At 41.7% G+C, this 13,084-nt stretch overlaps 1 protein-coding gene across 1 annotated transcript in view; it reads left to right on the forward strand.

Annotated features, from left to right (window-relative positions):
• WDFY3 (WD repeat and FYVE domain containing 3) overlaps positions 1–13,084 on the forward strand; it is an 84,677-nt gene that overhangs the window by 8,977 nt on the left and 62,616 nt on the right. Inside the window, exons 3-9 of the mRNA XM_026044677.1 lie at positions 2,846–2,955; positions 3,334–3,495; positions 4,251–4,443; positions 5,490–5,676; positions 7,169–7,335; positions 9,504–9,971; positions 10,796–10,894. Coding sequence (XP_025900462.1) covers positions 2,846–2,955; positions 3,334–3,495; positions 4,251–4,443; positions 5,490–5,676; positions 7,169–7,335; positions 9,504–9,971; positions 10,796–10,894 — 1,386 coding nt within the window. The remainder of the gene's footprint in view (positions 1–2,845; positions 2,956–3,333; positions 3,496–4,250; positions 4,444–5,489; positions 5,677–7,168; positions 7,336–9,503; positions 9,972–10,795; positions 10,895–13,084) is intronic.

Consider the following 13,084-nt stretch of genomic DNA (forward strand, 5'->3'; position numbering starts at 1 on the left):
TATCTCCTCATATGGGTTTTTTTTAACAATTTTGGAGATAAGCTTTTCCTACAGATGTTATCAACAATCAACTTTAAGTGGTTGACATGGCGGGGAGGGAAATCCTGTGAACATTTCCATTTTATCTGCAAAGTGTTAAACTCCTCGGCAGTATTTTACATTTGGGAATATGATATGATACATGTTACAGGAAGGGTTGGGTTTTTTTCTATCTTTTTATGGAGCACAGTGTGACCTTTTTCATGAGGCTTTTGAATAGTTGTGCCAGTAGCTATGACACATCTCAGKTATTCTTGGCAAACGGTAGTAGTTTTCTCAGAACAGTGTTCCATGATTCAGGAATAATGGTGCCAGCCTCCTGTCTTCAGTAGTCACTCACTGTTGCACTTGTAGCTTTGTGCTCAACTACTGTTTCAACTGAATTATTATTTTTTTTTTTATATACAAACGTACTCTTGGAGTAATAAAAATGGAGAAAGTCAAAATTAAAAGTTGGGATTTTTTTTCCTTTTTTTTTTTTTGCTTTTAAGATTTAATATATTTTAACAACTAAAGACCCTGAAATGTAATTGTGTATGTGATGGGCTCACGCACTGTTGATATCACTGGTTTAGGTACCTTTCAAAATCAGCTCTGTTTTGTCTCACCTTAGTGATTTCAGGCAACATTTCATTCCATATTTGTGACACTCTGCATGAAATTGTCACAGTATTCACTACTTCAAGCTGGATTTATTTATTTTACTGTACCTCTAGACTATTAAGCTCATCATTTCTGCCTTCCAGAAATAACTTCCCCAGTTATTGCCTCGACCATGTAATTCTTTTTTTCTTAATTTCACTGAATTACTAAAACTGCTTCTTGCACCTTTCGTGAGCGGATGTGCTGAAAGCCTGTTGTTAATCACAGCTTAAAACCGCTTTGGGAGACCAAACTGATACCTATCTTCATCATGATTAACCGCTGCAGAAAACCACATCAGTGCTTTTGATTTACGTGCTGCACCTCACAATGTCTCTCTTGATTTTTGTCCCTTTTGCAAGCCCCTTGATCTCATGCTGGGGTTTTGTTTCTCGCTTTTGCTGTGGTTTCGCTCCGGCATGCCTCAGCAGAGCCACTTTTTTTTTTTTTTTTTTCCTGTGCTGCTTGCAGATAGGCAAGAGCCGAACGCGGTTTGCTTTCCTGCTCAAGCGGAACTTGCACTTGGGTTAAACGTGGGCAGCAGTTCAAGAAATGGCCTCAGCCTCTCAATTAAGTGCCTTTTCAGGCCGCCTTTATGCCATAATGAAGTCTGGGATGATGAAAAACTGGGGTTATGGCCCAAGTGGACTTAGGGGAGGGTTTCTATCTCTCTTGGAGGGCTGGGTAACTTGTCCCCTTGCTGATACCATTGATGAGCCCTCATCCAAGGCAAGGGGAGTGCAGCGTTCTGGCTCAACACCACTCTTGCCAAGAGATCCTGGAGAGCCATTTCTTTTATCCGTGGTGTTAGTGAGGCTAAATGGAGGCCCGGCTGAGTGGCTTCTCCATCATCTGATGAGCAGCCCCCTGGTTTTGCCGCGTTGCATCATGCAGAGACCTCTCCCATCTGTGGCGACAGCCCCGCACCGTTTAGGATCCAGGGCCRAGGAGGACTTGGTCACCTCGATTTGGGTTGATATTGCTCTCTTACCAGCGAGGCAACTGGAACTGTTCCCATCTTCTGGCTCGCTTAGGTGACCTCTTCTGCAGAGGTTAGAGAGATAAGAATGTACRGGTGGGATGCAACTGCCTGTACATTAAACCTGAAAGAGGGAGCACAGGGCCAAAGTAGAAGGCATCACGATAGGGCTGATATTGATGATAGGGATGAATTGTGAACTGTGGCGCTCTCAACTTTGCTCAGAGCAGACGGCCAGAGAATTTCTCCCTGCACTTAAAAATCTGCCYGTGTTTTAGCTGATGTTTAATTAAGGCTGACAGTTTTGAAGCGGTTATTTATAGTGTCCAACTGCCATGATGCCAGCAGCCCAATAACGCTTTCAGAAGCTCATACTTAACCTCTGAGGTTCACTTTTAAAAAATGACTTRAAGAACCCGTGTTCCACAAGTGCTTTCCGAAAACGTGCCCGAGGGAGGCTCTCCATGCCCAATTTGGCACCGTTTTGTGTGCGCTCATTTCCTGGCTCGGTCTGTGTTCAGTGGAAAAAGAAGGGGTCTGTTAAGTGGCCTCTMATATGGGCTGGCTGGGCTCTAGACATGCTTGAAATAGTGGATTTTACCATGAGTTCTGGTGTTTTACATGTAACTTTGAGATAAGGACCTTGGCTCTGGCATGTCCGTTTGCTTTCTAAACAGTCACTTGAGCATAATATTTAGCCATGATTTGCTTGCTTTTACACTTTTAAAGAATGTAAGGTGGAGATGTGGTAATTTTTGGTCTTCCTCTTAACCTTTCCTTTTCCCTTTCCTTTCCTTTCCTTTCCTTTCCTTTCCTTTCCTTTCCTTTCCTTTCCTTTCCTTTCCTTTCCTTTCCTTTCCTTTCCTTTCCTTTCCTTTCCNCCTTTCCTTTCCTTTCCTTTCCTTTCCTTTCCTTTCCTTTCCTTTCCTTTCCTTTCCTTTCCTTTCCTTTCCTTTCCTTTCCTTTCCTCACCCTGCCTCTTATTCCTTTTGTCTTTCTGCACCTCTCCTTCCAGAAATTATTGGGTTTTTCCCACTGAAAGCAGTAATCGGTGGTGGTTTTCTGCCTCTGGGAAAGGGTGCGTCATGTTTGATAGGACTGGAATACTTAATAAAAATTGCTGCATGTAACTGCAGTATGCCTGCTGGGTTAACATGTTTTCTTTTTATTTCTTCCCTCTCACAGAGGCTGCAAGTCGTGCCATAGTCCAGTTTCTGGAGGTCAATCAAAGTGAAGAAGCGAGTAGAGGTTGGATGCTGCTCACCACAATTAATTTACTAGCTTCATCAGGACAGGTTAGTTTTCATGGAGAGCTTGGGAAAAAAACGTGGGAGGAGACAAGTTACCCTGATAACGAGCTGTGTTAGCACACACAAAAAGATGTTGTAGTTCTTTTTTCATCTCTGTGATTCCCCATCAGACAGTTGATCCGTAGCAGTGTCCTGGACAGCTGTGTGGTTTATTCTTCCCACTCTGATCTGCCTTTATATCTCAACATATCATCTGTGTTTATGTCCACCCCAGTTTGCCTTTTCTTCCTACTGATGTTTTCATATTTTCTTCTTCTTTGCTCTTTATGCCTCCTAGCATTTGAGCAAGCTATTACATGAGTACGACTTTCTCAAAATAGTAATATACTGAAAGGTTTTTTCCCTTTATCTTTTTCTTTCCAGAAAACCGTGGACTGCATGACTACAATGTCAGTGCCTTCCACACTTGTAAAATGTCTATATCTGTTTTTTGACCTTCCACATGTGCCTGAGGTAGTTGGGGGAGCACAGAACGAGCTACCTCTCGCAGAGCGCCGAGCGCTACTCCAGAAAGTCTTTGTACAGGTAAGAAACATAAAACGGGCTATAAAATTTCAAAAGAGAAGGCAAAGGCTTCGTGAGAGAAATCTCCAGAAACTTCTTCTCTGGGCTGTGTTTTACTCTTGATTGATTCCTCACAAACTGCTGTCTTCTGCTGAGATGGATTAAGTTAAATTCCTATCTCCTGTCCTATTAAGTTAAATTCCTATCTCTTCCCATTATTTTTTTTTTTCTCCTTTAAGTAGGAAATCAACCAGCTTAGCTTGCTGGCACTATTGCAATTTCCCCTCCAAGTAAATTACTTTAGTTAAAAAGCAATTGAAGGTGTTTCTGTATGTGCAGATTTGCCAGGGAGACCAGAGGCTCCATCTGAGCTGCCTCAGCTTTCTGAGGTTTTCAACAGAGCTCTTGTTATGAAGAATTTCCCACACATGTTTTTGATCAGCCTTGTTGGAAGGAGCTTGAAAGCTGCTGTTGGAAAGGGGTAGATGCCCCTCAAACATCTGGGTTTGAAAATACAACTTTGGTGAGGCGTTTYGGTACCAGCCCTATAAAAAAGATGATGAGAGTCATTCCCTCAATTACTAGCTAGAATATCTGCCCCGAAAGTGTCACCATATGAAAATGTCCCGATTTGCCTGTTGGCTGGTGTGTTTCTTGTTTAAATCTTAGTACTGTGGTCTCTCTCTCATTAGTACATAAGTATTAACTTACAACTAACATAAGTACTAACAAAGGGAGTGTTAATGTTAGATTTTTTTAATGACTTCTCCTTTCAGATCTTAGTGAAATTGTGCAGTTTTGTGTCTCCGGCGGAAGAACTGGCTCAGAAGGATGATCTCCAGCTTCTGTTCAGTGCAATAACCTCCTGGTGCCCTCCCTATAACCTGCCTTGGAGGAAGAGTGCGGGGGAAGTACTAATGACCATATCGCGTCACGGCCTTAGTGTCAACGTAGTCAAATACATTCATGGTACGTGTGTCTTCCTCAAATACTCTATATTGATCAWATCTCAATCTTCTTTCTTTCATAGTTTATTTATTTATTTATTTATAAAATAGGCGTGAATACATCCAAGAGGGATTAACGTGGTCTTTGTTTAGATATGTAGGTATTTCTCTCCTGGGGGAACTTCAGAGTGCTCATGGCATGTGAGGCGTCGGTAGTGAGCCTTGTCCTTCCATATATCCRTTCACCATCGTAGAACATGGTTTCCTGTAACATTTTGGCATGAGGCTTTTTCTATCCAAAAGGAAAGGCTTTCTACCTACTCCTTTCTTGGCAAYATTAATAACGGCCTGGATTGAAAAGCACTCATTGGAAAGGTGCACAAGATGTGATTTTTGCTGGTAGCCTGAATTCTTGAGGAGAATTTCTTATTTCCTGTCCTGCATTTGAGTCAGCAGCAGCCCCTGCCCAGGGGCAAAGCACCCCTCTGCACCTCACTTCCAGCTGCCTGTTTAGGCACCACTGTGATTGGCAACGTAAGTGTGGGGACATCTGTGGAAGCCACAGGAAAAGGAACCGGCTCCGCGTGTTCTGCTGACGCACTTGGAGCTATTAGAAGCTCATAAAAGCTGCTGCCCTGTAGTAAATACTGGTGCATTAAGCAAACCAGGGAGAGCTAATTCTGGTGTGCTCAGAGAACGCTCTTTTCCCAGACATTTTTCATTTTGGATGGAGAGACCAGATTAGACTGATGCAGCCACCCATGATTTGCAGTTTGATTGAAAATCTCATGGGCATTAGGTTTGAGATAGAAAATTTGGCAGAATCTGTTTCTATTGTTACATTGAAGGCTTTCAAATTGTAGGATGGTCTAAAAGCATATGCAATTTTAGCATCAGTTTAAATGAGCTAGCTTCATTATTGCAATTTTTGGCAATCTACAATGATTGAAAAAGGAAAAAATATATATATTTATAAGTACCTTATTTTATCACCTTCTATACTTCACTAATTGCTCCTATGCTCAATGTCAGTAAAATCTTACATTTCCTAATCACAATTCTTTTCAGAAAAAGAATGTTTGTCCACGTGCGTTCAGAACATGCAGCAGTCCGATGACCTTTCTCCCCTAGAAATAGTGGAAATGTTTGCTGGGCTTTCCTGTTTCCTCAAAGACTCCAGCGATGTGTCGCAAACGCTCCTGGATGATTTTAGAATATGGCAAGGATACAACTTCCTCTGTGACCTCTTGCTCAGGTAAGCAAAAGGGCTTCAAAAGCTGCTAACTTTTACTGAATGATTTACTTAATAAAGAAGAGGTGGATAGATTGGAAATAAATGAGTAATTAATTAATAAATGCCTATAGGTTGCTATGGACTGAAGATGGGATCAAAAAGTAAAATTACATCCTCTTCCCCATTTATGAAACTTCGTTTTCCTTCTTTTTTAAGAGTTGCTACTGTACCACGAAGTGCTTCTGCTAAGAAAGCAAATGTTTAAAAACATTTGCTGTTAGAAGCTGAATAAGGTGGTACCTCTACTGCTTTAAGTCTGTGCTCCCTCCGTTTGGATTCTTTGGATTTGAAATTCTGAGGAATTTCATGTGCTGCTGTTCAAATACAGAGCTTTTCAAAACTACGAGCCAAGCGTGGAAGTCAACTCCATGATTGTAGAGCTCATCCAGTGTCTTATACTGTTGTCTACTTTTAGAGCAAGGTGAAGTCCTAGGTTTTGGCACCCCAATATTTGGGGCTAAATTTTCCATTCCAGTTTTGTATAACATGACTTGGTTTTGGGCCTCCAGTTTTTTTTTGTTTTGTTTGTTTTGTTTTTCTTTCTTTCCTTGGTTTCTTTGCTTCAAAGGGAGCTCAAGCATAGCCGTTGCATTTGAGGTACTGAATTTCTGTATAACTGTGTGTGAGTTGTTCTTTTGAGCTAAAACTGCTGAAATATGCCCTTTATTTTTTACCTTCAAACCGACCCATAGTTTGTTTCCAAGAAGCAGCCTTTTGGACGAGCCCACATTATTGATCAGTAACTATCAACAGCCATGTCTTCTCTCCGGATASGTTTTGGAGTGAAAACAATGGACAAAGACTGTTTTTCAGATATTTAGTACCGTTGTAAGGATTATTCAGATTCTATATGGATATGAACTGTGGAGACTGGGAATAAAGTCAGAGAGGGGCTTTGGAGCTGGTAGTGCAGAATGACAAGTGAAGAATCTGTATTTGAGTGATCAGTTTTGTTGTTCTTTCTGATRCCATTTTGCTAGGAATTTCCAGCATCAATTAGTGCACTTCTAGGTCTTCCATTGCTACTGCGATACATTTTCATTAACACAGAGTATTAATTCTCAAGCTGGCAGCTGTAATCGGGCAAGTGAATTGTGGATTTATTTAATGACAGACCAKTGAGGCATTTTTCTCTCAGATAGCTTCTGTTTTTAAGAGGAGTTTTAAAGTGATTTTAAGATGTGTGCTGGTTYTGAGCAGTCTGTTGAGTTCATGGCAAGATTTATTAGGTGAATTTTTAATGGCATATAAAATTGTATGCTACCTTAAATCAAAGAGTGTTTGATTGATTTAATGGTAGGAATGTGAATGGAGAACACTYGAAATACTTCAAGTTTAGGGCACTCTGGTTCGCTTAATACATATTGTGTAAATTAGCAGAGCAAAGTGAATGTCTGCTTAGAGCAACATGAGTTGAACTTTGTGCTAACATGCCCTGCTGTATTTTCTTTAGGTTAGAACAGGCAAAAGAGGCTGAATCTAAGGATGCTCTGAAGGATTTGGTGAATCTGATAACTTCCTTGACCACATATGGCGTCAATGAGTTGAAACCAGCTGGCGTTACCACGGGGGTCCCTTTCCTGCTCCCTGGCTTTGCAGTCCCCCAGCCTACAGGCAAAGGTGAGTGCTCCTGGGTCTCCGTGGCCCTTTGCACTGCTCTCCCTCCTCACACCTTTTATTGGGAGTTTCAGTGGCTCCCGGCTTTGCTTTCRTGTTGTTTCCCTTACATGTCTCGGCTCTTGGAACCAGAGCTTCCTTTCCCTGGTATTTAGAGAGTTCAGAGTTCGTAGGAATTGTTTTCCCTTGTGCTAAATAGGGAAAGAGGGCGATGGTCATATCCAGAGTTTATTTTGTTCATGCTCTGATGAAAACACGTGTTACATTTTTTCCCAAGCTCATTGGCTTTGCTGATAAAATAGCATGAGAAAACTTAAGTCTGTTGGACTAGCCCAAAGACAATTTGGATTTAATTTTCTGGTGCTGGCCATGGCATCTGAGTTCCTTTTACCTAGGTGTCCATTCTGTTGACAAGCCACTTTTTTAAAGAGTGATGAAAAATGAAAACATTATCGTGTTTTCATTGATTTTACTTAAATCTTCCCTTTTCAATGCTGAAGAGCTGGTTCAGATTTGGTTTCTCCCGGGGCCCTTATAAGAATCAAAGATAATTTATTAATCTGCCTGGTTGCCTGAAACAACAGTTTATACATAATGAGAATGCAAATAGTTGTCTCTGACAATGCCTCTGTTCTCTGTCATGTTTAATAAGCTCTAAATTCACTTCTCAACACACTTCATTTTAAAACAAGTGTGCAAAACAACTGAGCTTAGGAACAAGTTAATGTGACTTGCAGTGTGACGCCGCTGTGCCCTGAGTGCATGAAATGTGTGCATGTTATTTTCCAAGGCAGTTTCTTGGAAAGAAATGCTGGAGTGGAAAGGAATGATGCTTAGCACTGAAATAATTGTAATTTGCTTTTAAGTCAGTTATCTTAGTTTACAGCAATTGAAGCAAGTGTCATTCCCCAGAGCGCAGGTCATAAATCAGGATTCTATGTTTATGAAACATTTTAAAATTGGGTCATTCAGTTGCTTTGGGCTTGTTTGAAAACAAGACCTCCCTCCTCCAGCATCTAAGGTATTCCTCTTATAACATCTTAATAAACGTTCACCCTCTCCCTAGCTCCTTGTTCTCAGACGTACATGTAGAAAAACTGCATAGAGCTTTCCCATTTGGGGGGCTCTTTGGCACAAAGCCCAGAGCACTTTGGTGTGATGGATTGCGCTGCGCAGCAAGTCCTGAAGCACCTATAACCTCACCTCGCTGATGCATCTTGCTGCATTAATGTGGCACAGATATTCCCTGGTCTTTCCTAAGAGCATTAGAGCAACAGCTAGTCTAAAAGGATATTGGCAGGAGAGAGCTCTGCAGGCCTTAGGGATATTAGGGGTGTGCAACAGAAAGGAGCTGCCTGCCTGAGTGAGCAACACCGCATCATGTGCACTCCTTTGGAGACGGAGAACTGGGAGGATTTATGGGCTTTCTCTCCTTTTATACCCTGGCACCTGCTCCTGTGCTGCATTGAAAGCCTTTCAGCTTGAAACAGAGCAGTCGCTAGGTCGGGTGTGTGAAAGCAACTTGCTCTCTGGCTGGCTCCAGCCCTGCAGAATTTCTTCTCTCCCTTCCATAGATGATTTCCTAAGAGGGGAAGGAAGAGGATAATCCAGAGCCTAAGCATTTTGTTTACCTTTAACTCAGCTCATGAGGCTTTTTCCTTGCTTATTGCTCTGTTAAATGAGGGGAACCGGAGGCGTGTTACTCTAAATGCAGCCTGTCTCCTCCATTAGGAAATACAGAGCACTCCACTGTTGCTGCAAGATGTTTTTTAATGGGCTAGCTAGATGGCATAGGCTCTGTGTTGTTTTTCAGCAGGGCTGCTGCTTGTTGCATGCCTTCAAAACACAGATGAGCTGGATTCTGATGTTGCTTCTGCTGCTTGCCAGCCCTTAGGCTGCGTTAGAGAGAGCATCGTCTTGCTGCTTATCTGAGCATTTGTTTTCAAAGGTGAAAATGTTGTATTAACGACACTAGGTCATAGAGCTTGCAGTATCATCGAAGGAGCAAAAGCTTCTTTGAAAAGGCTGTTTTAGTATGAAGGTGACATGTGCTGTTATTTATTCATGCTTATGAAAATGCATGAATCATTATTCAGGCATGTGCTCATTGTTTATGATTATTAAAAGTTTTCTCTTTTTTTTTTTTCTCACACCTCTGTTTCCTGATTTAGGTCACAGTGTGAGGAATATTCAAGCGTTCTCTGTCCTCCAGAATGCATTTTTGAAAGCAAAAACTAACTATCTAGCACAAATCATCCTCGATGCCATCACGAATATTTATATGGCGGACAATGCCAACTACTTCATTTTGGAATCGCAGCACACCTTGTCTCAGTTTGCAGAGAAAATCTCTAAACTTCCAGAAGTGCAGACCAAATACTTTGAGATGCTGGAATTCGTGGTCTTCAGCTTAAATTACATACCCTGTAAAGAACTGATCAGCGTGAGCATCCTTCTGAAATCCAGTACCTCTTACCAGTGTAGCATCATTGCAGTGAAGACGCTGCTGAAGTTCACCCGTCACGACTACATCTTCAAGGATGTCTTCAGGGAGGTGGGGCTTTTGGAGGTGATGGTAAATCTTCTCCACAAATACGCCGCCCTTCTGAAAGATCCCACGCAGGCTCTGAACGACCAAGGTATGGGGGCTTCTTCCCTTGATCTAATATGTGTCTTTTTGGCTGCAAGTGGGGAGGCTTGAAAGGAGGAACAGGGGAACTTGCATGTCTGCATAAAGGGCTCCGTTCTGCTAGGATTGGCTGTGGGATCTTATATGTCCTGGGAATTCCTCTTCTCCTTATGCTGTGTAAGAAGCCTGAGGCATTCTTTAACGAAAGATGCAATGGGAATGTGAAGTAGCTCATATTTTCTTTTAAAAATGATTGTTTTAATGCATTGTTTTAATATTGAAATTAGAAGAGAAAGTAAAGGAGTGATGCTATAGCAATCCATATTGCTATAGATAAATGTATGTCACTGAAAACACTTGGGTATTTCAGTGGGTTTAACCCCAGGCAGGAAAAGTGTCATTAAGTGCATACCTTTAATAGGAGCATGTGTGTATCCACACATACACCCTACCTGTTTTAATATTCTTTATTCAAAATGCAATATAATGAGTGTGTATCAGTGATATTTATATTTTAATAGTAATCTTTGACCRTTTCCCTCAGATTTACCATCTGAGGTTTGGTTAATGAGTGGTGGCAGTTGATTAGAGGTAGAAAGCTTCATTGCCAGCAAATACTGAAAAACATATGAGTTTTCCRGTGCTTCTTGGACTCATCTGTCATCTGATTAGACTGCTACCTGTAGACACATGCTCTTGTGTTAGGGCTTTTTTTCCTAGAAGGAGAGGAAATATTTAGGGAGAGACAACAGAAAAWGCTGGTGGGAAATATCACTGTCATCCTAAAAAAGAGTGATTTAAGCCATGTCTTGGGCTTCTAAAATTCTTTCTCAGGGGATTCAAGAAACAGTTCGTTTGAGGACCAAAAGCAGCTGGCTTTATTGGTTATGGAGACGTTGACAGTACTACTGCAAGGATCAAACACGAATGCAGGTAGGTGAAGAGGCTGCTGACAACACAGCTGTGAAATTGTAACTGTGAAGCACAGGCCCGAAGGGAGAGTAGTCTGGATTAATTGCCTGAAGACAGGAGTCAATATATCAAACACAATGAAGTGAGAACCCCCTATCACCACCTGCCAACATCTCTGTAATTTGTAGTAGGGCTTGTAACACTGCCTCTATTTTGGAAGACTGAGGTGCAAGATTAGGTAAGTAATTTGTTAACGTTGGCATGTCTGTCTAAATCTGATAAAAATCCATGTGATGCTTAGTGGAAGGCAGCTCTCAGTGTTTGAAGGCAAATTCCCAGGCAGGGTGTTACAAATTGGGCTCCGTTGTGCGGCTCGTTTTTTAAAATCAAGCAGATCCATATAATGTTACACACTCTCTTGCTATCCAACACATCTTAATGAAACGGACAATATGTGTATCTAACATAAATAAAAACTGTCTCTGCGAACTTAAAATAACAGATGGAGAGTGAGTGATACAACAGAAGCAATTGCTGAGGAGCCAGAAGGCTTCTGGCCTTGAAGGCCATGAAACATCTTAATTCTGGTACTTCGCCCCCAGCCCCCAACTCTGACTGTTTTTTCTTCCTCCGTTTTGTGTTTTGATTTTACGAGGAGAAATTAGAAACCTTGACAAATTCTTAAGAAAGCAGCTCTGAAAATTGTCCAGCTCAAGTTGGCAGCTTAATGTTAAAACATATTTTCTGGCCTGATTGATTAAAGCTTATATYTTTTTTTTTCCCCACCCTTTTGCTGGGCAAATTATTTCTTGCACTTTGCGCTRTGGGTTCTGTTATTGTTGCTTAACTTTTGTCCCATGATGTTCKTGCTTTTCTAGGGAAGTTAACTTATTCTTTCCGCAAGTTTCATGAGTGCAAACAGATTTGAAAACATTTGCTAATGAAAGGAAGAATAATTCTTGGGGTGAGGTGATTCCCCTCACCAGAGCTGTTCATGTTCGTGTTTCAGGGTCTCTGGTGCTACCAGTGATGCAATCRGAGCAAGAGATGAGGATTAAACAGGAGCACTAAAGCCTCCCTACCATTTTCTTCCATCTGCTCTCCCGCTTGCCTGTTATTTTCTATTTACAGCAACAGCATATGATGCTGCAGCAAAGTGACAAGAAAGCAGTTGCCATAACTCTGTTTTAGCTCTTAGGTTCAGATTAGTAGGTCACTGAGGAGGAGGMCACTTTCACAAGAATGTGATCAAAAGCAAGGTAGAACGTATGATTTTCAGTGAAGTATAGTAAGGAGTGTCCATCATTGGGGTGAAAAGGGCTTGGCAGAAGAAAATCCCTGTGTCCATTGGAGTCTCAGTGGAATATGTGCTATCAATACGTCTGTTCTGGATGGTGGCTAAGGGATTTCTAGCTCTGAAGGACTCCACCAAAAGTTACACATGTGAATCGGGGCTAGAATGACTGAAAAGTTCAGAATTAGCAACCACTGTTGGGGAATCTCAGCGTCACAGCCTTAGGAAAGGTGTGATGCCTTTCCTATGATGGAAACCATTGTAGGAAACCAGATGAGCCTGGTTTCACGTGCCGAGGCTGGATTACCTATGGGAAGGCCGTCCCGTCTGACGGGATTGGACTTTCCAGGAAGGGTTTTATACAGAGCTCTTATCTCCATRGCTTTAATGTTTTCTCGCTTAGCAGAGTTTTTCCTCATATGCCTCACGTATTCTCTGCTGCGAGTTAAGCTTCCATCGCCTTGGCACGTCTCCCATGCCCAGTGCTTTTGGAGAACAGCAGCAGCTCACTGTTATCTGTAGCGCAGCCAAGTGTATATTGGAGAACTTTTTATCCTCTTCTCTCTTTTGCATGYTTCTTGTGAGGATGCTGTGGGTAATAAGCCCGAAGCTTTGCTGGAGTTGAGAGCTGTTGCTTCTTTCCTTTTTTCCACCAAACGAGAGATCCTGTCAAAAGAGAGGAAGAACAACGTTACTGTTGATTTAGTAGATGAACTGTTCAGTGACGGGTGAAGAAGCGAGGCAGCCGTTCTGAAAAGAGGGGGTTTAAATAGAAATTAGCATACATTGCAGTGAGTTATATAGATCAGTTATTCAGTTCCACTTTTATTCCTCTGCTGTGGCAGTAAATTAGCCAAGATTTGGGAAAGAGTGACAAAAAGGTTCGAGCTGGATGTTTTCATATAAGGAGAGTTGAA

This window comes from Nothoprocta perdicaria, unplaced genomic scaffold (genome assembly GCF_003342845.1).
Source record: "Nothoprocta perdicaria isolate Ctin4 unplaced genomic scaffold, notPer1 scaffold_376, whole genome shotgun sequence".
NCBI lineage: Eukaryota > Metazoa > Chordata > Aves > Tinamiformes > Tinamidae > Nothoprocta > Nothoprocta perdicaria.